Source organism: Artibeus jamaicensis, unplaced genomic scaffold, assembly GCF_021234435.1.
Source record: "Artibeus jamaicensis isolate MK-2021 breed Jamaican fruit bat unplaced genomic scaffold, CSHL_Jam_final contig_2566, whole genome shotgun sequence".
Taxonomy (NCBI): Eukaryota; Metazoa; Chordata; class Mammalia; order Chiroptera; family Phyllostomidae; genus Artibeus; species Artibeus jamaicensis.
Window position 1 is genome coordinate 203,593 of NW_026521552.1, and position 24,381 is coordinate 227,973.

At 42.2% G+C, this 24,381-nt stretch overlaps 1 protein-coding gene across 1 annotated transcript; it reads left to right on the top strand.

The window, feature by feature from the left end:
• The first annotated feature begins 609 nt into the window (after positions 1-609).
• LOC119036008 (V-set and transmembrane domain-containing protein 1) lies at positions 610-18,593 on the top strand. Its single transcript, XM_037127574.2, has 9 exons — positions 610-772; positions 1,968-2,003; positions 4,890-5,174; positions 9,559-9,597; positions 15,195-15,287; positions 15,622-15,649; positions 15,864-15,901; positions 16,007-16,038; positions 18,245-18,593. The coding sequence occupies exons 1-9, from the start codon at positions 739-741 to the stop codon at positions 18,326-18,328; spliced, it is 669 nt and encodes a 222-aa protein (XP_036983469.2). The 5' UTR covers positions 610-738; the 3' UTR covers positions 18,329-18,593.
• Positions 18,594-24,381: the final 5,788 nt, after the last annotated feature.

Consider the following 24,381-nt stretch of genomic DNA (forward strand, 5'->3'; position numbering starts at 1 on the left):
AGGGGCTGTGAGGGTCCAGCTTGTAAAGAGATCCCAGCATTTTAAATGTTATTATGTGCTTGCCCAGCCTCTGTATTGTGCTAATACCAATGTCTGGTTTTGATAATGTATGATAGTTATATTACCACGGGAGGAGCTGGCTGATTGGAGATGTGGGAACTCTGTATACTATTTTTTGTGACTCTATAAATATTTCCCCCCAAGATTTTTTATAGACAGTGACTTGGCCCTAGCTGCATAGCTCAGTTGGTTAGAGCATCGTCTCCATGAGCCAAGCTGCAGGTTTGATTCTTAGTGGGGACACATATATATATTAATCAATGAATGCATAAATATGTGAAACAACAAATTAATGCTTCTCTCTCCCTCTCTCCCTCCCTCTCCTTCTCCCTTGTTCTCTTCTATCATCTCTCTAAAAATCACTAAATAAAAATAAAAAGAGAAAGGACATGTCTTGGGCACAAATTCAGAAGAGATGAAGTCTTGGGGTGGGCGGAGCCATAGCCACACACACTGGATTATGGGGAAGATGTTGTCATTGATGGCTTCTGGTTTCCTGAGTTGATTGCAAGAAGGAAACTGTATACCAGATGGTGTGGAGAACCAGAGTGTCAGAGCAAAACGTCTCCCCACACATCCTGGGACAAAGTGGGCAGTTGGAAACCTTCCATCACCCCAGTCCCCCTTCTTTGACTGTAAAACTGAAGACAAGACCTTTGTCTGGGTGGAAGTGACGCAATGATCACCAGATTCCTGTCCTTGCTTTGCCTCGGTGAGTCTCCAGGACTGGGAGGGATGGGTTTGGATAGGTAAGAAAATTCACGCTGGAGTGGGGGATATTGTGGGAAACAGGGCAAGTACAGAAACGATAATATCTGTATATTGGATACGTGGCCCCTGTCAGGATTTTGTGGGCTGTGATATCCTCATGTTTTCATTCTGATATTCACACAAAAAGATGAACCTAAGGTTCAGAGGCTGAGGTAACACCCTGGGTTTACTCAGCTGAGACATTTAGAGCTCAGATGGAATCTCCACATCTATCCTGCAAACACCACAGTCTTGGCATGAATGTTCCATTGGCGTACAGGGAGGCAGCGTCAACAGGATGTGAAAAGCAAACCAGGAATATTAAGAACAACATATTAAGAATGACTGGGGATGGCAGCCAAGGAGAAAATTTTCTGACCAGCCCTATCCTCAGCCTCATTCTAACTGTCCTCAACATGAACATAATGCAATCAAACAGCCCTCAGCCAGTTAAAAAACAAAACAAAAACAAAATACCTGAATTATAATCTTGGGGTGGACTCACAGGAGCTGAATCCCCCAGCTCCCTCAGCCAGCAGCTCCTCCTTTGTGAGTGGGCTGTGTGGAGGGGTCATCAGGACTTATCTGCTTCAGTTCCTTCCTCCTTTGGGTACAGCTCTTGCCTTTGGGGTAATGCTCCTCCCACACATACACTTTGAACTTTAGGCTGTTATGAACATAGCCCAGACCTCCAGCTGCAGGGCAGACAACTCTGAGCAGTCATAGACTGACCTCAGTCTCTTCTATGCATTTCCTGTGCCACAAACTCTTTCCATTTGATTGAGGAAGAACGCCCCCCGCCCCCAACACTCTACAGTAAAATAACTATTGGCCATTGAAGTGGTAAGGTTAAATATGGCAATCCAAAAAATATGAGAGAAAAATGGAGGTAAATGTTCAACTTATAGACGTCAAAAGGACTGACTAATCATAAAAGCTTAGTTAGAGTTACCAACACAACAAATCAGAAACGGTTGCTAGAAGGCTTTCCGTAAACATAACTTCTGAAGGACGAACAGTGGGACAAAAGTAAAAGGTGAAAAATAAATCCAGGGAAATACCTACAAGGAACACAGCAGATTGGTCATGTGTTCTCTGCCTCATTACTACTAAAAGGCAAGCACATCATTTATCTCTCATGAGATTTTCTTTTCCAGGGCTCTGTCTGGGCTTTGAAGGTGAACACAAGAATGGTGAGTTGTCTTCCACATAAACTGTTTCTTCATCTCAAGTTTCATGACTTTTAAAAAAAATTATTTTCAATTACAGTTGATATATAATATTATATTAGTTTTAAGTGTACAATATAGTCATTAACTATTTATATACCTTACTTACAAATTGATTCCCCAATGATTCTAGTAGCCATTTGGAACCATGCATAGTTTTACAATATCAGTAACTATATTTCCTGTGCTATACTTTACATGCCTGTGACTGTTTTTTTTATATATTTTATTGATTATGCCATTACAGTTGTCCCATTTCCCCCTCTTCATTCCCCTCCACCCTGCACACCCCCTCCCACCCACAATCCCCCCTTTAGTTCATGTCCATGTGTTATAAGTTCTTTACCTTCTACATTTCCCATACTATTCTTGCCCTCCCCCTCTCTATTTTCTATCTACCATCTATGCTACTTATTCTCTGTACCTTCTCCCCCCTTCTCCTCCTCCCACTCCCCTATTGCTAACCCTCCATGTGATCTCCATTTCTGTGGCTCCCCTCCTGATCTAGCTGTCCTCTTAGTTTGCTTTTGTTTTAGGTGTGGTTGTTAATAGCTGTGAGTTTGCTGTCCTTTCGCTGTTCATCTTTTTTATCTTCTTTTTCTTAGATAAGTCCCTTTAACATTTCATATAATAAGAGCTTGGTGATGATAAACTCCTTGAATTTGATCTTATCTGAGAAGCACTTTATCTGTCCTTCCATTCTAAATGAAAGCTTTGCTGGAGGGAGTAATCTTGGATGTTGGTCCTTGCCTTTCATGACTTGGAATACCTCTTTCCAGCCCCTCCTTGCCTGTAAGGTCTCTTTTGAGAAATCTGCTTAGTCTGATGGGAACTCCTTTGTAGGTGACAGTCCCCTTATCTCTTGCTGCTTCTAGGATTCTCTCCTTCATTTTAATCTTGGCTAATATAATTATGATGTGCCTTGGTATGTTCCTCCTTGGGTCCAACTCCTTTGGGACTCTAAGCTTCCTGGATTTCCTGGAAGTCGATTTCCTTTGCCAGATTGGGGAAATTCTCCTTTATTATTTGTTCAAATAAAAGTTTTCCACTTATTGCTGTTCCTCTTCCCCTTCTGGTACCCCTATAATTTGGATGTTGGAACATTTAAAGATGTCCTAGAGGTTCCTAAGCCTCTCCTCATTTTTTTCAATTCTTGTTTCTTCATTTTTTTCTGGTTGGATGTTTCTTCCTTCCTTCTGGTCCACTCCATTGATTTTAGTCCCAGTTTTCTTTCTATCACTATTGGTTCCCTGTGCATTTTGCTTCATTTTACTTAGTGTAGCCTTCATTTTTTTAATCTACTTTGTGACTAAAATCAACCAGTTCTGCGAGCATCCTGATCACCAATGTTTTGAACTGTGCATTCAATAGGTTGGCTGTCTCTTTGTCACTTAAAAGTATTGGCTCTGGGGCTTTGAGCTGTTCTTCTGCTTGAGCCATAATGTTTTGGTCTGTTCACTCCTGTTATGTATGAGGGGTGGAGACTTAGATGTTCACCAGGGCAGGGCAACCCTGTAGCTGGGTTGTGACACTGTATGTGGGAGTGGGGTCAGAGACACAGCAATGGTGTTCCTCTTTCTCTTGGATTTTGGTCCCCTCTGCCACTTCCCACAAGCAAATTGGGCCCTTCTGGTGCTGGTTCCAGGGTGGGTGGTCTTGTGTACGTTCTAGGACCCTGTGGGTCTCTCCAGTGAACTCTCCTGTGAGGCTGGGAGCCTCTCCTGGCACCTCAACCTCTGAAAGTTTTTCTAATCGGTGCTTTTAGGCTTCATTTCCCGTTGCTGGGGCCCTGGGTTGCACAGTCTGTCTCACTGACCATTTTTAAACTTGCCTGGTTTATCTGCATGTGAATATGTGTCCACAGTCAGCCAGCCGCCTTGTGTGCCTCACTGGATTTGCTTGATTCATCCCATACCCAGTTCTGCCAGCCACTGCCTCTTCCTGCCATGACCCCTCTCCACTGGCCGCCGACTCCATCTCTCTTACCGGTCTGGATGAATAGTTTGTTGTTGTCGGACTTTGGTACAATTCAATTTTCTGTCTGTTTTGGTTGTATTTTTGTTTCTAAATCTTTGTTGTCCTTAAATTTGGTTGTATGAGGAGGTACAGTATTTCCACCTACACCTCCATCTTGGCCGGAAGTCTCCCTGTGACTGTTTTGTAACTGCCAGTTTGTACTTTGTCATCTCTTCACCCCTCTCCTCTGACAGTTTCAATCTGTTCACTGTATCTCCAAGTTTGTTTCTGTTTTGTTTGTTCATTTATTTTGTTTTTAGATTCCACATATAAGTGCAATCACATGGTATTTGTCTTTCTCTGTCTCACCTAATTTCACTTAGTGTAATACCCTCTAGGTCCATCCACAATGCAGCAAATGGCAAGATTTTATTTTTTTTAATGGCTGAGTCATATGACCTCTTACCTTTAATTCTCTGAATTCTAGGAGAGTGTTTTTGGTCATTAAGGTAGGGAGTCAAGTAAAGGATATGATTCCCTAACCACATGCTGTATACCTGAAACTAATATAAAATATTGAATGTAAACTGTAATCGGAAAAATAAAACTTTCATCCTGGCCAGGTAGTTCAGTTAGTTGGAGCATCATCCAGTACACCAAAAGGTTAAAGGTTTGATTCCTGCTCAGAGCACATGCCTAGGTTGTGGGTTTGATCTTCACATGGAGTGTGTACGGGAGGCAACCAATTGATGTTTCCCCCTCATATTGACCTTTCTCTCTCTCTCTCTACCTTCCTTTCTCTCTAAAATCAATAAACATATCCTCAGGTTAGGATTAAAAAGAAAAATGTTTAAAAAAAGATAAAAAGTCCAACTAATTCTGAATTCTTTCCAGAGAAACTTCCCAAACCCTCCCTTAATGCCTTGCCGGGACCAGTGGTTAAGCACAGTGCTAATGTGACCCTGAAGTGCCACTGTCACTTCCAGAACGTGACGGTCATGCTGGGGAAGTCGCAGGACCCTGGGTACAAGCAGGAGCGGAGCTCAGCAGGATACGATGCTGAATTCCTCCTCATGGACCTGGAACCTAAAACTGCGGGCACGTACTTTTGTGCCTACAAGACAATGGGTTCCCATGAGTGGTCTGAGAAGAGTGAACCCCTGCAGCTGGTGGTCACAGGTGAGCAAGGGCAGCCTCAGTTTTCCTCCTTGATGCCCCTATTCCTTGGCCTGTGATGGGACCTGGCAGAGAAAGAAGGAATCCAGGAAACAAACAAAAAATCCAGGAAACAGATGTGACACTTCCGGTGTAGGGAAATGAGAGCAAGACTTTCATTGGGGCTTCTGAGAGGGTCTCGGTGATATGGATGGACAACAGTGTTTTAGATTAGAGGTACTAACAGAAAATTTGAGAAGCATCAAGGCCATAGGATCAAGAGACAGTTGTCACCGAAGAGACAGTTTGGTACAGTTCCCAAGAGGTGAGGGCACACTATGTCATGCAGAACCACATGGGGAGGCACCAGGGCCAGGAAGCAGCCAGAGGGAATGAGCCTTTCTTGTTTCTATGAGAATCAACAGGCTTAGGATTGCGGCAGAGAGGCTGCCCAGGTTATCTGGGACCTGGCACCGGGGTGATGAGGGCAGGGAAATAGTGGCCCTGAGTGGGAGAGACCAATGAAGGAGGTAGCTGGGATTGGTTGGTTTGCATTTGAGAGGTGCACTCCAGAGAGATATGTTACCTGTCTCTAGGAATTGCTAACCCTGAGAGGGGAATCCCTCTGAAGTCATCAAGGTCCCCAAACGTTAAAGCATCAGATGTAGAAAACTGAGCAAGGGAGGAGTCTCACCTACTGTGCATCAGGTCATAGGCAGACGGACCTCAGTACCAGCTGTGGAACCTGCAGGGAATGTGTCTGCTTCCAGCCCCTCTTGGCTGTGGTCTGGAAGCACCCGAAGAACATGGACTTGGACAACACCTACCAGTGAGAAAGCCTTTGTGTGAGTCTACAAACCAAGACTGAGTCATCGAGAAACAGAAAATCTGAACAGAAAGTAATGGGTGCAAAGAATGAATCAGTAAGGGGAAAAAACCACAAAACCTCCCAACCACAACAACAAAAAGGCCTAAGACCACACATGTGGTTTCACTGGTGAATTCTACCAAACATTTAAAGAAGAAACAATGCCAATCTTACTCAAACTCTTAAAAACAAAACTGAAAAGGAGGAATCACTACCACACTCATTTTACCCTTATACTCACTCAAGCCAGATGAAGACACTACAAGAAAAGTAAACTACAGACCAATATCCCCAATGACTATAGATGAAAAAATTCTCAACCCAATGTTAGCAACTGAATTCACCAGCACATTGAGAGGATCATACACCATGATCAAGTGGAATTTATCCCTGAGAATCAAGAATGAATTGGCATACATAAATCAATAACTGTGACAACCACATTCATAAGATGAAGAATAAAAATCATATGACCATTTGAATAGATGCAGACAAAGCATTGAACAAAATACATCTTTTTGAGGTAAAAACTCTCAACAAAGTGGATATAGAGGGGATGTACCTCAACAGCAGAAAGACCCTATACAACAAGCTAACAGCTAACATCATACTCAATGATAAAAGGCTGAAATATGCCCTGGCTGGTATAGCTCAGTGGATTGAGCACAGGCCTGTGAAGCAAAGGGTCACCGGTTCGATTCCCAGTCAGAGCACATGCCTGGGTTGCGGGCCAGGTCCTAGTGGGGGACACATGAGAGGCAACCATACATTGATGTTTCTCTCCCACTCTTTCTCTTTCCCTTCCCCTCTCTCTGAAAATAAATAAATAAAATATATATTTTAAAAAGGTTGAAATATTTTTCTCTTAGATCAGGTGTCCACTCTCACCACTCCTATTCAACATGGTACTAGAAATGCTAGCCAGAGCAATTGGGAAAAACAAAGAAAAGAAACCCAAAGTGGAAAGAAGTTAAATGGTCACCCACAGCTTGGGTAATGTTATAAATATATTTTTTAATATTTTATTTATTTATTTTTAGAGAGAGGGGAAGATAAGGAGAAAGAGTAGGAGAGAAACATCAGTGTGTGGTTGCTTCTCATGTGTCCCCTACTGGGGACATAGCTTGCAACACAGGCATGTGCCCTGACTGGGAATCGAACTGGTAACCCTTTGCTTCGCAGGCCCGTGCTCAATCTACTGAGCTACACCAGCCAGGGCTGTTATAAATATTTTAAAGAAGTAACCTAATAGATAGCCATTGAATTAAGTGATTTCTCCAAGGGCCACTATTATTGCCTTTTATAGTATATTTAAATCCTAGGATGATGCTTCTTTGTAATTTCCTTTATTTTCTACATCTTCTGTGTTACCTTTGCATCTTAAAACTCTTCAGTACAATTTTGGTTAGTCTTGGAAGTCATCTCAATTATAAGTATATAATACGTGATGCCTATTGCTGATTACAAATTACAACAAAAGTAAATTCATCTTTATTTAATGATGATATGCTCTTATATATAGAAAATCCTAAAGACTCAACCAAAAACTGTTAGAACTAGTCAAATTCAGTAAAGTTGCAAGATATAAAATCAGCATACAGAAATCAGTTTTATTCCTATACACTAACTACAAAATATCAGAAAAAGAGTGAAAGAAAATAATTTCAGTCACAACAGCATAAAAAACAATAAGACACTTAGAAATAAATTTAACCAAGGAGCTGAAATATCTCTACACTGAAAAGTACAAGACTCTGATGAAAGAAATTGAAGACACAAAGAAATGGAAAGGTATCCCATGCTCATGAATCAGAAGAATTAATATTGTTAAAAATGTCCATATTACCCAAGCCATCTATAGATTCAATGCAATCTCTACCAAAATACCAATGATATTTTTCACAGAAATAAAAGAAACAATCCTAAAATGTGTATGAAACAGACTAAAGATCCTGAATAGCCAAAGCATCCTGAGAAAGAAGAATAAAACTGAAGGTATTATACTCCCTGATCTTAAACTATACTACAAGGCTGTAGTAATCAAACCAGCAAGGTAGTGGCATAAAAGCCAGACATATAGATCAATGGAACAGAATAGAGAACCCAGAAATAAACCCTTACATATACAATCAGCTAATATCTGACAAGGGTGCCATGCATACTCAATGGGAAAAGGATAGTCTCTTCAACAAACGGCATTGGGAAAACTGGATAACCAATTAACGAAAAATGAATCTGGTCCCCTATCTTACACCACTCGCAAAAATGAACTCTAAATGGATTAAAAACTTAAACATAAGATTCCCAAGCCATAAAACTCCTAGAAGAAAACAGGGGAAAATTCCTTTGACATTGGTCTTGGCAACAGTGTTTTGGATATGACATTAAAGCACAAGAAACAAAAACAAAAATAAATAAAAACAAGGAACAAAAACAAAAATCAAACTAAAAAGCATGCACACAGTAAAGGAAACTGTCAACAAAATGAAAGGGCAACCTACCAAATGGGAAAAAAATATTTGCAAAATGGCAGTGCTCCTGGGTAAAAGTGGACTAAGAAGCACAAATAGGTAGCTACAAAATAGTCATGGGGAAGAAATTAAAGAATAGGAAATATAGTTAGTAATACTGGAATAACTCTGTATGGTGCCCCTTGGGGTACTGGAAATATTGAGAGGAACACTATGTAAATTATATGATTGCCCAACCACTAAGCTGTACATCCAAAGCCGGGAGATAATAAAAAGAAAATTAGCCCTGGTTGGGTGGCTCAGTAAGTTGGAGCCTCATCTCATATGCCAAAAGGTTGTGGGTTCTATCTTGGTCAGGCCACACACCTCAGTTGTGGGTTTGATCCCTGGTCAGGGTGCATTCGGGAGGGAGCCAATCTCTCTCACATCGATGTATCTCTCTCTCTCTCTCTCTCTTCCTCCTTTCATTCCTCCATGTCTTCTTCTATCTCTAAAATTAATGAACATATTCTCAGGTAAGGATTACAAATAGTAATAATAATAAAACACTTTTTTAAAAAAATAAATAAGAACAAAACAAAATGATGGTGTTCTATCCAGGATGGTGAAAACTGGAAAGGAATAGGATTGGAAGGGGGGAAATTAGAGGTGTCACCCATACATATTTTTGTTAATTAAAAAAATCAAACTCTAGGAGTATTAAGAAACACAATCTAACATTCTGGCCCTCATTTGGAGACCCAGTGAGGCGTTCTCTTCTCACTTCCCAAAAAGTCTATAAATAGAACATGAACACTTATGCCCCTCAGATTCCCATTATTACTACTTTTCTTTACTATTTTTTTAAAAAATTTTATTTATGTATTTTTAGAGAGAGGGGAAAGGAGGGAGAAAGAGAGGGAGAGAAACATCGATCAGTTGCCTCTCACAATGCCATCAACCGGGGAACCTGGTCATGTGCCCTGACTTGGGAATTAAACTAGCAAAATTTTCAGTTTGCAGTACAATGTCCAACCCACTGAGCCACACCAGTCAGGACTGACTACTTATCTTGCATCCTGTTTTCTAGATACCCGTGGTGGGTCTGGAGCTTCCTCAGTAAAAACAGGTAAGATAATTAGAGAAGAGGTGTTTTGACCAATTGTATCCACCTTGAGGCAAGGGATTCCTTTGGATTAAAAGGCATGGGAAGAATCTTAATGTCCACTTTCTCAATGCCTTGGGAGGAACCACTACCTTTTAGGGGAGGTGATCGCTAAGCCACTCCTGTAAATCCTGGTGAGTAAAACATCCTGAGGTGCATTGTCTGACACCTTTCATAACGAAAAACTGTGTTAGAGTTATGTGAAGCATAGGGGTGAGTTTGTGCGACTGGCTTGGGAAAGGGGACTGGGACCCGTGGTGTTCAGGTTACTTTGGGGATATGTGTAATCAAGGACTTGATAAAACTTTAAAGTTCTCAAAGATAGGTGAATACCAAATTCTTTTTCTCTGATGTTGCTTTTCCATGAAGAGTTGACTAAGGCTCTGTCCTCAGAGAATCTTGGGAAAATTTAGGGCTTTTGACAGCTTTAGACTGAAACAGATACTCACCCAAACTTTAACAGCATCGAGATGCTTATCACCCTTTCTTCTAGCAACTAACAGCCTCCCTGCCACATACTCCAAGGAGCCAAGATTGTTAAAGGTTGTTACCAGAGCCCTGGCTAGTTTAGTTCAGTGGATTGAGCACGGGTCTGGGACCCAAAGGTTTGTGGTTTGATTCCCGGTCAGGGCAGATGCCTGGGTTGCAGGCCAGGTGCCCAGCAGGGGGTGTGTGAGAGGCAGCCACACATTGATGTTTCCCTTTCTTTATCCTTCCCTTCCCCTCGCTCTAAGAATAAATAAACAAAATTTTTTTAAAAAAACAAGGTTGTCACTGGAGTCTATGCTGGTATAATTTGTTTTTTCAATGAATTTTTTTAATTGATTTTTTGAGAGAAATAAAGAGAGAGAAACATCGACCTGATGCTCCCCCCATTTGCATTCTGTTCACAACCATTATGCATTCAATGGTTGGTTCTTGCATGTGCCCCAACCGGGGATCAAACACACAACCCTTGTACAGTGGGACAATGCTCTAACCGACTGAGCTATCCAGCCAGGGCTAATTCATTTTTTCATGGAAGATATCCTCTGAGGCATCTTTGCGAAATAAGTATTAACCTTTGAAAATGTTCTTATTCCATATTCGCTGGCTTAGGACGTGATTGCTATTCCAGGTGTAGGAACATAATTCAAGCCAGGAATGTTTCCTTGGACAGATCTGAAATCTGATAGAGTTGAGGACAATGCAAGTATCAGAGATGAGGCGGGAAGTCTCACAAAGTGTGAGAGGGAAGAAGTAGAAAAGCTTTCATATTTTTAGCTCATGTAGAACTTATTTTCTTTCATTTCTATGGATATGTAATTCACATTCCATAACTGCACACTTTCGAAGTGTACAGTTTGCAAGGCTGTGCAACCTCTGCCACTAATATAAAAAACTCCCAAAATGAAATCTCATACCCACTAAGCTGTCAGTCCTCATTCCCCTCTCCCACCAGGCCCTGCAAACCATGAATGCCCGTTCTGGATATTTCCTATCAATGAGATCACTCAACCTGTGGTCTTTTGCATCCGGCTTCTTTCCCTCAGCATCCAGTTTTCAGGGTTCACCCATGTTGTAGCAGGTGTCAGGGCTTTGTTCCTTTTTCATGGCTGAATAATATTCCATTACGTGGCTAGACCACCTCTTATTTCTCCATTCATTCACTGGTGGATGTTTGGGTTGTTAGTACTTTCTGGCTACTCTGAAGAGTGCTCCTGTGAACAGGGATGTACAAGTGACTGAGTTTTTGCTTTCAACCGGGTTCTATCTATGAGTAAGCTTGCTGGGACATATGGTAACTCTATGTTTAACTTTTTGAGGACCTGCCAGACAGTTTTCCAATGTGGCTACACGATTTTACCTTCCCACCAGCTATGTATGTGGGTTCCAATATCCCCACATCCCTGCCAACTCTTGTTAATTTCCTTTCATTTCATTATAGCCAACCAAGTGGGTGTGCATATCATTTCTTAAAATGTACTTTCTGAGTTCACACTGATGCCACCGCAATTCTAAACAGAATAACGAATCTTTAAGCACAGATCAGTTGTCTGCACACTCTATGTGCATGCTTCAAAGCTGCCCGGAAGGGACCCTGCATTCCCATTCTGTGCAGACCAAATAGTGAATTTCACCACCCAACTTTGACTCAAGGGCAGGCTTGCTTTGTAGTGCCTGTACTAAGCTGTACCCAATGCCTGGGGAGACTCCTCCAGACCAACATCATAGACTCTCTGTAATTTATTTTGGCTACTTGCAAACAGGCATGTGAAATTTTACCAGGATATTTAAACATCTCAGGGTGAACTCAGTTCACCAGGTGGTGGGGCCACAGGAAGAGAATTTTGCAAGAATTTACTTCTCATTTCGAGTGAATCGCTATGTGAGAAGAACCGTAGGCTGGACAGAGGGAGAAATAAAGGGTTAAGGCAGGGCTGATGTTTCTCTGCTACCACCGACGTTCTGGAAACAACTGTTCCTGCCCTGTGTTCATATGTCCCTGCAGATGCCTTGATAGAATTGTTGTTTCTGAGGGTCTCTTGGATCCGATGCCACCAGAAACAGACTCTTAAATATTACTGCAAAAATGACATTGTAGGAGAGTGGGGAAGAAGGACTTCAAGGACAAGAGACTAAACAACGGTGGGATATTCCAGTCCCTGTGCTCAATCCTGTGGGGAAGCACAGGAGACAGAAAAGGGCACAAATGCGAGAGGCCAGGGAGCGAGGACATTCACGTCCCCACCAAAAAAGTCATGGTTAAGGGCTGACCCCGAGGCACAAAATTCCAAGGCATTTGGGATTTTTCCAGATGCAAATGTTCACATAGGAAAGGGGAAGAAGTCAGGATCTAGAGTGCATAGAAATAGCACCAATGTTGCCCTGGCTCCTATGGCTGAGTGGGTGGAGCACTGGCCTATGAACCAAAGGGTCGCCAGTTTGATTCCCAGTCAGGGCACACGCCTGGGTTGTAGGCCAGGTCCCCAGCAGGAGGCACATGAGAGGCAACCACACACTGATGTTTTTTTCCCTTTCTTTCTTTCTCCCTCCCTTCCCCTCTCTCTAAAAATAAATAAATAAATTTTAAAAATGGCTAAGGACTGGGGGAACCTGGGTGTGGGAGCACTCGTAGCACCTGGTACAGAGGGACCTGGGTGTGGGCTGGAGGCTGGGTGAGAAAACCACCGTTCTCACTGCTTCATTACCCTGCACAGCGAGGCAGACCCTACAACAAGGGTTTGAGCCATTACCTTACTCTTCACATGATGTTATCTTATCTCCCTTCAGCTTCATTGAGCTATGACTGACGGGTAAAACGAGAAGATATTTAATGTGATGATCTGATCTAAGTATGCATCGTGGAAAGCTTTCCCCCGCTGAGTTAATGAACACGCCCCTCACCTCATATTTACCTCTTCCCTTTTTCTTTCATGAGAAATGCTTTCTTTAATGCTTAAGACCTACTGTCTTAGCAAATTTTTTAACTTTTTAAACCCTCACCCAAGGATATACTTATTGATTTTAGAGAAATAGGAAGGTGGTGGGTGGGGCGGGGTAGGGGGGGAAGAGACATCAGTGGAGAGAGAAACATCAATTGGTTGCCTCCTGTATGCTCCCCCAGTGGGGACCAAAGCTGCAACCTAGGTATGTGCCCTCACCGGGAATTGAACCCAAGTCCTTTTGATATATGGGGTGATGCTCCAACTAACTGAGCCACACTGGTATCTTTTTACCACCTCTTCTTATTTCCCCCACACCTCAGCTCCTGGCAAAAACCGTTCTACTCTCTACTTCTGTGACTTTTATTATTATTATTATTAGTAGTAGTAGTAGTAGTAGTAGTAGTAGTAGTATTTACATTCTGCATATAAGTAATACCATGCAGTATTTGTCTTTGTCTGACTTTTTTTTTACTCAGCACAATGCCCTCCATGTTGTTGTAAATGGCAGGCTGTCCTTGTTCAGGTTCTAGTTCACATTGTACAGATACCATGTAGACAATGATTCCTGAGCCTGGGGGCAGTGTGGGCTCTCATCCCCCTGTAACTGGACCTGCACCACCTCTGCAGCATTTTACAGCCAGTGGGGCACCTGCTGTCTCCCCAGATGGTCTGTTCCCTGGCAAAGGTTCAGAATATCACATCTCTCCAACTTGGGCACCCAGTGGGTCCCCCAACCTTGTGGCTGACTGGCCTGATGGTTTAGACACAGCAGAATCCAAGTCTACCCTTCCCATGTGATCTTGGGGGATTCAATAGACTCCCTGATACTTGGTCTAATTATGAAAGAGATGGGGACAGTGAACCTGTCTTGCGTGTGTATCATCAGGGTGAGAAACAGTGCCCATGAAGTGCCTGACAATAAACGGCTCACAATAAACAACTCACAATAAACGGCCTGTATTACTGTGGTCAGTGAAACATCTATGGGAACTTTCCCATGTTCTAGGCCTGGTCAGTAAGTGCTGGCCCATTTAATGTGCTCCAGTAAAGTAGCTACTGTCGTGGCCCTCACTTTGAATGGAGCAGAGGAAACAAAATGCTTCAAGCAATGGGACGTCCCTGCTCTGAAGTAACAGCTCCACTTTAAAAAAAGAAAGAAAGGAAAAAAAAAAGAAACTTGCCCTAGCTGGTGTGGCTCAGTGGATTGAGCACCGGCCTCTGAACCACAGGGTCACCAGTTCGATTCCCAGTCAGGGCACACGCCTGGGTTGTGGGCCAGATCCCCAGTAGGGGGCGCTCAGGAGGCAACCGCACATTGATGTTTCTCTCCCTCTCTTTCTCCCTCCCTGTCCATCTTTCTAAAACTAAATAAATAAAATCTTTCTAAAAATTTTTTAATTTTATTTTTTCTTACAGTTGACATTCAATATTATACTACTTTCATGTACACAGTATAGTAGGTTGGACATTTATATACCTTACAAATTGGTCGCCCTAATAAGTCTTGTACCCACCTGGCACCATACATAGTTATTACAATATTATTGACTCTATTCCCTGTGCTGTACTTTACATCCCTGTGGCTATTTTGTAACTGTCAATTTGTACTTCTTAACTCCTTCCCCCTTTTCAGCCAGTCCCCCCAAGCTCCCTCCCATCTGGTAACCACCAGTTTGTTCCCTGTGCCTACGAGTCTGTTCCTGTTGCGTTTCTTCATTTATTTTGTTTTTTAGATTCCAGATATTAGAAAAATCATATGGTACTTATCTTTCTCCACATGACCCAGCAATTCCTCTTCTGGGCATTTACCTAAAGAAACCCAAACCACTAATTCAAAAAGACACATGAACCCCTATGTTCACTGCAGCATTATTTATGATGACCAACCTAAGTGCCTATCAGTAGATAAGGGGATAAAAAAAGCTTGGTACATTTACACAATGGAATATTACACAGCCATGAAAAAGGACAAAATATTACCACTTGTGACAGCATGGATGGACCTTATGCCAAGAGAAATAAGGCAGCTCCACGTTTAGAAGTCAGGTTGTCTGGCTCCTCTTACCTGTTCTAAATTCCGTCAGCGTGTTCCAGAAGCCCAACTGATTCTCTGACCTGCTCCTCTCCTTCCAGACACCAGAGTCATCTTCGTCACCACCCTCAGCTGCCTCTTCATCTTCCTCCTCTTTCCCTCTATCTTCCTCATCTACAGATGCAGTCAGCATGGTAAGTAGATAGCAACCCCCATAAAAACCACAGGAGAGCCCTACCTGATGTGGCTCAGTGGATTGGGCACCAGTCTGTAAATGGAAGAGTTGCTGGTTCGATTCCCAGTCAGGGCATATTCCTGGGTTTCAAGCTGGGTCACTGGTTGGGGGCATGGGAGGGACAACTGATCAATGTATCTCCTGCAGATTCATGTTTCTCTTCCTTTCTCCCTCCCTTCCCCTCTCTCTAAAAGCAAATAAATAAAATCTTAAGAAAGAAAATCCCACAGCGGAACAGAAATAAAGAGGATTCTCGCATTTGATAAATTCCCCCCTGTGTTTTTTTTTTATAGGTTCATCACATAAAGAAGCCACCAAGAGGTAGGTAGATATACTTGGCAGGTGTCTCACTCCACCCTTCAGGGCCCCCATTTGCCCAGACCCCATTTTTCAGGCCCAGCCACACCCTGTTCCTTAACAATGCCCCTCTCTCAGTCTGAGGTGTGACCTTCCTCTTCCCCTCTCCCAAGCCCTTATTATCCCTCCAGAATCTTCATGCCCGACACTTAACTGTGTGTTTCTCTCTCTCTCTCAGAACTAGCCATTCCAAATTCCCCAAGCAGGAGGCTTCAGGTAAGTGATAAGAGAGGAACCCAGGAGAGAGCAGAGGGCAGTTGGACTCCTGCTGACTGAGAATTGAGTTTTGTTTTGTTTTCCGCCCCCCTCGCTCACATGCAGATTTACCCAAGCTGGAAACAGAATCTCTCTCGGTGAGTTTCCCCCCCCTTGGAATTCCCTTAAGAGCTGTCTCAGCAGCCAGGCTGGTTCTGCCTGCTTCCCAGTTCAGCCCACGGTCTGGTTACATGGATACCCCCACTCACACCGTCAGGAGGCCAGTTAATATCATGTCTAAAAACAAGCGCTTTGGCTGAACTCCTAAAAACAGAGAGTGGAATGGTGGTTACTAGGGGCTGAGGAGCAGAGGAACTAGGGAGATGATGTTTAAGGGTACAGACCTGTAACTCATAAATAAACATCCCAAAGAGCTAACACATGATAGCCCACAATATGTATTATACACTTCAAAGTTGCTAAGAGGATAGATCGAACTTGTTCTCACCTTACGCAGCACACAGAAGGTAATTAAAGGTAATCACATGCTCTTTGGAGGTGCTAGCTAACACCATGAATTGCAGAATATAAATGTATCAAATCAATAGGTTGTATACCTTAAACTTATACACAACTATATGTCAATTATATCTCAACAAACAAACATACAAACAAAAAAGCCGTGTCCTTCGAATGACAAAGTAGCTGAATCTCAGCTCCCAGTGTCTCCTCTTTATCACCAGTGTGGTCTGAGAGGAATCACGGCGTCCCTGTGATTTGAACCCTGCATTTCCGCCCATATCTAGTGGGAAGCAAACTCCCCATGGAAAAGGCTTGTGCGGATCTAGCAAGGTCATGAACATAAAGGGCTTCCTGGAGTTTCTGGCAAATTTTAAATGCCGGGTGGATGGTGTGAAAGGGACCATGAACCAATGTTAATCCATTAACATCAACCAGTTGTTTTACTATTTAAAATACTGCTGATTGGTGATTCGACATTGGCTAGAATTCCATCTAAGAGCGACATCAGATAACATTTACACAATTTTCCACAGGACATAAAGGTTCATTAGCTCATTCTTCACGCTAAAGCAAATAGAGGATTACCAGAAGGTACAAGGAGTTCACTTTCACGTTGGAAAAATACTCATGCATACTGCATTCCTTTAGATATAAATCTATATCTATAGATGTAGATAGACAGATGTAAATAAAGTTATAAAGAAGCATGGTGCCCTGGCTGCTGTGGCTCAGTGGACTGAGTGCTGGCCTGTGAACCAAAGGGTCGCTGGTTTGATTCCCAGTTAAGGCACATGCCTGGGTTGTGGGCCAGGTCTCCAGTAGGGGGCGCACGAGAGGCAACCACACATTGATGTTTCTCTCCCTCTCTTTCTCCCTCCCTTCCCCCCTGTCTAAAAGTAGATTTTAAAAATCTTTTTTAAAAAAGGCATGATCCCAAATTAAGCATAAGTTAACAGATCTGGTCCATTTCACATGCTGGATTAATGTCATTAATTCATAAGCTATTGATAATGTTATAACAAAATAATATTAAGATGTGGTACCTTCACACCCTGAAGTACTATTCAGCCATGAAAAGAAAGAAACTACTGATATACGTGGTAAGCGGGTGCACTTCAAAAACGTTTTGCTAAGTGAAATGAGCCAGAAACGAAAGACTATGTATAGCATTGCTCCATTTATATAAAAGTCTCCACAGAAGGCAAATAAGTAGTTGCCCGTGGCTGGAGTAGGGGCAGGGGTGGGGTGGGAGGTAGGAGAGCAAGGTTTAACTGCAGGCAGGCACAAGGGAATTGGGGGGAGCAGGTGATACCTGTTCTCAAAGTTGACTGCAGTGTGGGCTGCATCAATCTACCAACTTACTAAAAGTCATCTAACTGTACATTTATCACAGGAGAATTTACTAGGGACATTATACATCATTTACTTTATAAATTATACCTCCATAACACTGTTTAAAACGAGAATATAATAGTACATCGTACCAGCAGGTTTTTTTCGTGGGATGCTAGTTCTTCTCCAAAGCACCTTTGCAATGACTTTTATCTGCAGCAGGTACCACTGGTTGTCAGAATCCTTTTGTTAACACTACAATGAAAGCCCTCATTCTCCATGAGGCACAGTCAGTGTAGGAGGTTGTGCATCTGGACCGTCCGATACCACAGCCCTCAGTTGTGCATGGCTGCCACAGATTTGAAATTACTGATCATCTGGCATATTTTTACATTTAATTTAATTTAATTTAAATTCATTTAAATCTAAGTAACCGGATGGGGCTCAAGGCCACCACATTGGACATGTCAGCTCTAAATGCCGGTGTGTAACCCTCTCTTTTCCCCAAAGACTGAAGACCCCCAGGAAGACACCCCTGCTGCTGTAAACAATGAGGCACCATCTGAGGATGAGCCCCTGGGATCTTGTGAATGAGACGCTGGTGGAAGGACTTCTCCCCTGGGGAGGAGAGTTTGGATGCAGGGGGCCGAGGTGGCTGAAATCCACACCACGTTGTGTCTCAGCTCATCGTCTATGCTAATAAAATTGAAGTTTTTCTGCCCTGGCTAGTGTGGCTCAGTGGACTGTGAGCTGACCTGCAAATCAAAGGGTCGCCGGTTTGATCCCCAGTCAGGACACATGCCTGGGTTGCAGGCCTGGTTCCCCAGTAGGGGGTTCAGGAAAGACAACCACATACTGATGTTTCTCTCCCTCTTTTTCTCCCTCCCTTCCTCTCTCTCTAAAAATAAATAATAAATAAAATCATTTTTTTTAATTAATGTTTTTCTTCTTGCTTCCACTCCTCGAAAAAACTACTAGATGGGTTTTTCTAAATTCTGGAGTCTGGCTTCAGTATGGTTTGACTTAAAACATAGGCTAAGATTATGTCCTACATACATGGACTGGTGGTACTCATAATATTCACTTGGGGAGTTGTGGACAGCACCCCACACATGGAAAATGGTCCCCCCACAGAGGCCTGTGTGGCCGCGGTCAGGTGAGGCATTCCCCAGACATAGGGCTTCGGAAAAGGAGCACAAAACATGAGCCATGAAGTGATGAGGACACTCAACAATGAGCTAACAACAGCATCCTTCTGTAGCAAGCAGCCCGGCCAGCAGCTACATGTATTGGGGCCACGATTCTCTCCTGCTGTGCTGGGCAGCCACATAGTCTCAAGTCCAGACCAGTTTCCTCTCTGACGTGACTGCCATCGTATTTCTGTATTATTTCCTCAATGTTTTTAATTATTGATTTTAGAGAGGAAAGGAGAGTGAGAGAAAGAGAGAGAGAAACATTGATCTATTGTTCTATATATTTATGCATTAATTAGTTGATTCTCATATGTGCCCTGACCGGGGATCACACCTGAAACCTTGGCATATCAGGACGATGCTCTAACTAACTGAGCTACCTGGCCAGGGCTACATATAAATAGTCTTAAGGCATAAACATATGCTCAATAACATTTCTCTTTAAAAGAGAAAGTCACAGAATAACATAAATGGAAATATCCACACTGTCCTTATTTTCTTGACACTAGTGTTTTGCTTCCCAATCTCTTTCCTCCCTCTCTTCACCTGCAGTAAACATTTTCCAAGGTTGCACATATATTTCCTAGGCACTTATAATACTTTCACAACCGAGACATCTATTAATAGTCCACATATGACACCGTTTTATGTTATTAACATACATACATATGAAACACTTATTTGAAAGAATATATGCACCCCTATGTTAGTGAAGCATTATCTACTATAGCCAAAATATGGAAGCAACCCAAGTGTCCATCAATAGACAAGTGGATATAAAAGATGTGGGACAAATATACAAGGAAATACTTTTCAGCCATAACAAGAATGAAATCTTACCATTTGTGAGAGCATGGATGGACTTAGAGGATATTATGCTCAGTGAAATAAGTCACAGAAAGACAAATACCATATGGTTTCACTTGTATGTGAAATCTAAAGAACAAAATAAGCCCAGGCTGGTGTGGCTCAGTAGATTGAGTGCTAGCCTGTGAACCAAAGGGTTGCGAGTTGGATTCCCAGTCAAGAGCACCTGCCTGGGTCCCCAGTAGGGGGCACACAAGAGGCAACCACACACTGATGTTTCTCTCCCTCTCTTTCTCCCTCACTTCCCGTCTCTCTAAAAATAAATTTTAAAAAATCTTTTAAAAATAAAGAACAAAATAAAGGAACAAACACAACAGAAACAGACTTATAGATACAGAAAACAGATTGATGGTTGCCAGAGGGAAAAGGGGTTGGGGATCTTGGTGGAAAAGATGAAGAAATTGAGAAGTACAGATTGTGGTTATGAAATAGTCATGTGGATGTAAATTACAGCACAGGGAATATAGACAATAATATTCTAGTAACTACATGTGGTGCCAGGTGGGTATTATAATTATCAGGAGGAATCACTTCATAAGCCTAATCACTATGGTGTACACCTGAAAATAACACAAAAATAATATTAAATGATAACTGTAACTAAAAAACAAAAATTAAGAATGAAATCTATGAGGAGAATACATACATACATATATATGGATTCATACTGCATTATTACAATTATGGGGCCTTTTTTTATTGCCTTCCCCATCATGCTTTTGAAATTTACCCCAGATGCTTTTTGTGGCTCAGTGTTTACTGTGTAGAATTCAGTTGTCAACTCTACCATGGAATAGTGCACACCCATAAAGAAGTCATAAGGCACTCTTATGAGCCACAATATATACAGACCTTGAAAACATTATTATTATGAGTGTGAGAAGTCAAACACAAAAACCTGCATATTGTAGCATCTCATTTATGAATAAATATTTAGAAACAGAATGTAGGTTAGTGGCTCACAGGTGCTTGGGAGAGGGGAATGAGGAAAGACTGCAAAAAGGTACAGGGTTTCCTTTAGGAGAATGAGGAAATGTGGAATTAGAGAGTGGTGTTGGTTGCAGAACCTTGTGAGTATACTAAAAAACACTGAATTGTGCACTTTAGGAATGTGGGTTTTATAATATGTTAATTATGTGTCAATAAAATGAATGTTTGAAAAGGACTCACACCATAGTTTTCTCTTCATTCTTTCTTCAAGTGTGAGATATTTTGGGTGTTTCTAGTACTTTGCCATCAGCAAATTGCTGCAATAAACACCCTGTCCCTGGCTTCTTGTTCACAAGTGTGTGACCTCTCTAGGGTGGGTATTTAGAAGTAAAATCCGTCTTCTGTCCATGCCTTTCATCCTACTAGGAAAGGGAAATTGAGAAATAGGTGGTTTCCAATTCCCCCACAACCTTGTCAATGCATAAATATATTAAACTTCTTCATTTTTGCTGATAAAAAAAGAGAAGTCAGCCCTTGCTGGTGTGGCTCAGTGGGTTGAGTGCCAGCCTGTGAACCAAAGGGTAGCTGGTTTGATTCCCTGTCAGGGCACATGCCTGGGCTGCAGGCCAGGTCCCTGGTTGGGGGCATGTGAGAGGCAGCCAGTTGATGCTTCTCTTGCACATCGATGTTTCTCTTCCTTCTCTTTCTCTCTCCCTTCCCCTCATTCTAGAAGTGGATAAATAAAATCTTTTAGAAAAGAAGAAGGGAAGTCATTTTAAGCTGCCTGTATATAGACATCTCCTTGGTGCTTTATTTCTGCATTTTCCTGATGCAAATGGGGTTTATTGACCATTCGAGGTTCCTCTTCTGTGAGTTGAAGGTTTCTAGCTATTGTTCCTTTTTTTGTTGAATCGTGAGTCTCTTCCTCATTAAGTTGAAGGGTGTATTTACACACTTTTCCTGGGTAACGTTATGTTGCAAATACCTTGTTCTTCCTTTGTTTTTGTGCCTTTTAATGTTAGCTACTCAGAGTAACTCATCTTTTAATTTGTATTTGAGGGGCTTCTTTGTGTCTCAACTCGTTTTGCATGAGAAATATACTTTCCCATAATGTTCTTCTAAATTTTAGATTTAAAAAGTGTTTAGAAGGTGTTTTTAGCCCTGGCTGGTGTGGCTCAGTGGATTGAGTGCTGGCCTGCAAACCAAAGGGTTGCAGATTTGATTCCCAGTCAAGGCAAGTGCCTGGGTTACAGGCCAGGTCAGGCCCCCAGTAGGGGGCGTTCACACATCAATGTTTCTCTCCCTCTCTTCCCCTTTCTCTGGAAATAAATAAAACCTTTTTCTTTTTAATATTGTTTTTATCTTTGATTTTTCTGAAGTGAATTCTTTTTTCTAATCCTCACCTGAGGATATGTTTATTGATTTGAGACAGAGAGAGATAGAGACACATCATTATGAGAAACATCCATCAGTTGCCTTCCGTACATGCCCCTGCCAGGGATTGAACCTGCAACCTTGTGGTATACAACACTCCAACCAACAACCAACCAGGTCACCCAGGCAAGGCCAAAATCAATTCTTATCTACAGTGTCAGGCAGTATCTCATTTTCCCATTTAGATCAATTCTCCTAGTGCCCTCTATTGAAACGCTCTTTTTCATTCAAATTGTGTCTTCAATTTACTGAAATATGAGCATATCTATGTCATCTACCCCACCTTCCATCATGAGAGTTGTTCAGATACTTGACTGGAAATGACAGAGTTAGGAAAAACTTACCTTAAAAGGAATTGAACTGAACTAGAGCAAATGGACTAAGGTAGATACATATGAAAAGCATAATGCTGTTTTTTCCATTCAAGTTGCAAAACAATATTACCCTATGGTATTATGGATGTAAGTTTTTAACCAAAGGAAACTTTGTATCCAGAATAATGTATGTACATAAAAATGTGCAAATCATACAGAGCAGTTCAATGAATTTTTACAAGGTGAGGCATCCTTGAAGGCAGCACCCTGATTAAGAAGTCAAACCTCACCCTGGCTGGTGTAGCTCAGTGGATTGAGCACGGGCCTGCGAACCAGACAATTGCAGTTCGACTCCCAGTCGGGGCACATGCCTGGGTTGCAGACCAGTTCCCAGCAGGGGATGCATGAAAGGCAACCATACATTGATGTTTCTCTCCCTCTCTCCTTCCCTTCCCCTCTAAAGATAAATAAATAAAATCTTTAAAAAAAAAAAAAAGAAGTCAAACCTCACCAAGCACTCCAGAAGACCTCCTTGCTGTGTTGCAGGTAGATACTACATCCCTGCAGAGGTAACTATGATTGTAACCTCTATCCCTACAGGTTGGTTTTGCCTAGTTCTGAAATATACATACATGGGATAATACACACAAAGAGTATGAAAGAAAGAAAGAAAGAAAGAAAGAAAGAAAGAAAGAAAGAAAGAAAGAAAGAAAGAAATTGAATCATGACCAAACTGAGGAAAAGACCAAACTACAGACCACTTCAGACAGCTGCCTCCTGTCCTGAAACACCACACAGTTACTGTAACTGATACAGAGAAGACACCTTCAGGTCTTTAGCTAAAGCACACCTGACTTATCAGGAGTCATAACAGAGGAGGTGCTTAAGTGTCTGTCCATGCCAAAACTATTACCACATGATAGACAAAACATCCAGAGAAAAAGCAGAAGGGTAGCCCTGTCTTGTAGCTCAGTTGGTTAGAGCATTGTCTAGATACACCAAGGTTACAGGACTGGTCCCCCATCAGGGCACATATAAGAAGCCACCAATGAATGCATAAATAAGTGGAACAAGAAGTCAATGTTTCTCTCTCTCTCTCCTTTTTCCTCTCTCACTCTCAAATCAATAAATAGAAATGTTTTTTATTATTTATTTTTTTTAGAAAGATGGAAAGGGAGGGAGAAAGAGAAGGATAGAAATGTCAGTATGTGAGAGATACATCGACTGGCTGCCTCTTGCACACCCACAACACGGGACCCAGCCCACAACCCAGGCATGTGCCCTGATTGGGAATCTAACCTGCAACCCTTTGGTTTGCAGGCAGGCACTCAATCCACTGAGCCACACCAGCTAGGGCTAAATTTAAAATGTTTTTTAAGTAAAAAAGAAGAGAAATCAGATGGTTAGAACCAAAGCAAATTATTTTTCCAGTCTTACCAATAACAGTTTCCGAACCGCTCTAAAACCCAGGATCCTGCTGACGCCTAGAACCAGAGCTCAACAAACTCTTTCTGAAAAGGAGCAGAGAGTAATGTTTTCAGCTTCTATCGGCTGTAGCACCTCTGCTGAGACTACTCAACTCTGCTGTTGCAGCACAAAGGCACCTGTGGCTGATATGCGAACAAGTAGGTATAGCTGTGTAAATAATAAAACTTTATTTACAAACACAAGTGGTGGGCCAGATTGGCTAACCTCTGCCCTAGAACAGTGCTTTTTGAAATCTGAACCAATTGCCAGAATAAGAATTGAATCAAAGCAGGAAATGCGGCCCTGGCTGGTGTACCTCAGTGGATTGAGCTTGGGCTGTGAACCAAAGGGTCGCCAGTTTGATTCCCAGTCAGGGCACAAGCCTGGGTTGCAGGCCAGGTCCCCAGTGCAGGCCATGTGAGAGGCAACCACACACTGATGT

Coding starts and splice junctions, on each gene's coding strand:
- LOC119036008 (XM_037127574.2), top strand. CDS start 739: ATGATCACCAGATTCCTGTCCTTGCTTTGCCTCG. Junction 773..1,967: donor CCTGTCCTTGCTTTGCCTCG/GTGAGTCTCCAG, acceptor TTTCTTTTCCAG/GGCTCTGTCTGGGCTTTGAA. Junction 5,175..9,558: donor CCTGCAGCTGGTGGTCACAG/GTGAGCAAGGGC, acceptor CCTGTTTTCTAG/ATACCCGTGGTGGGTCTGGA.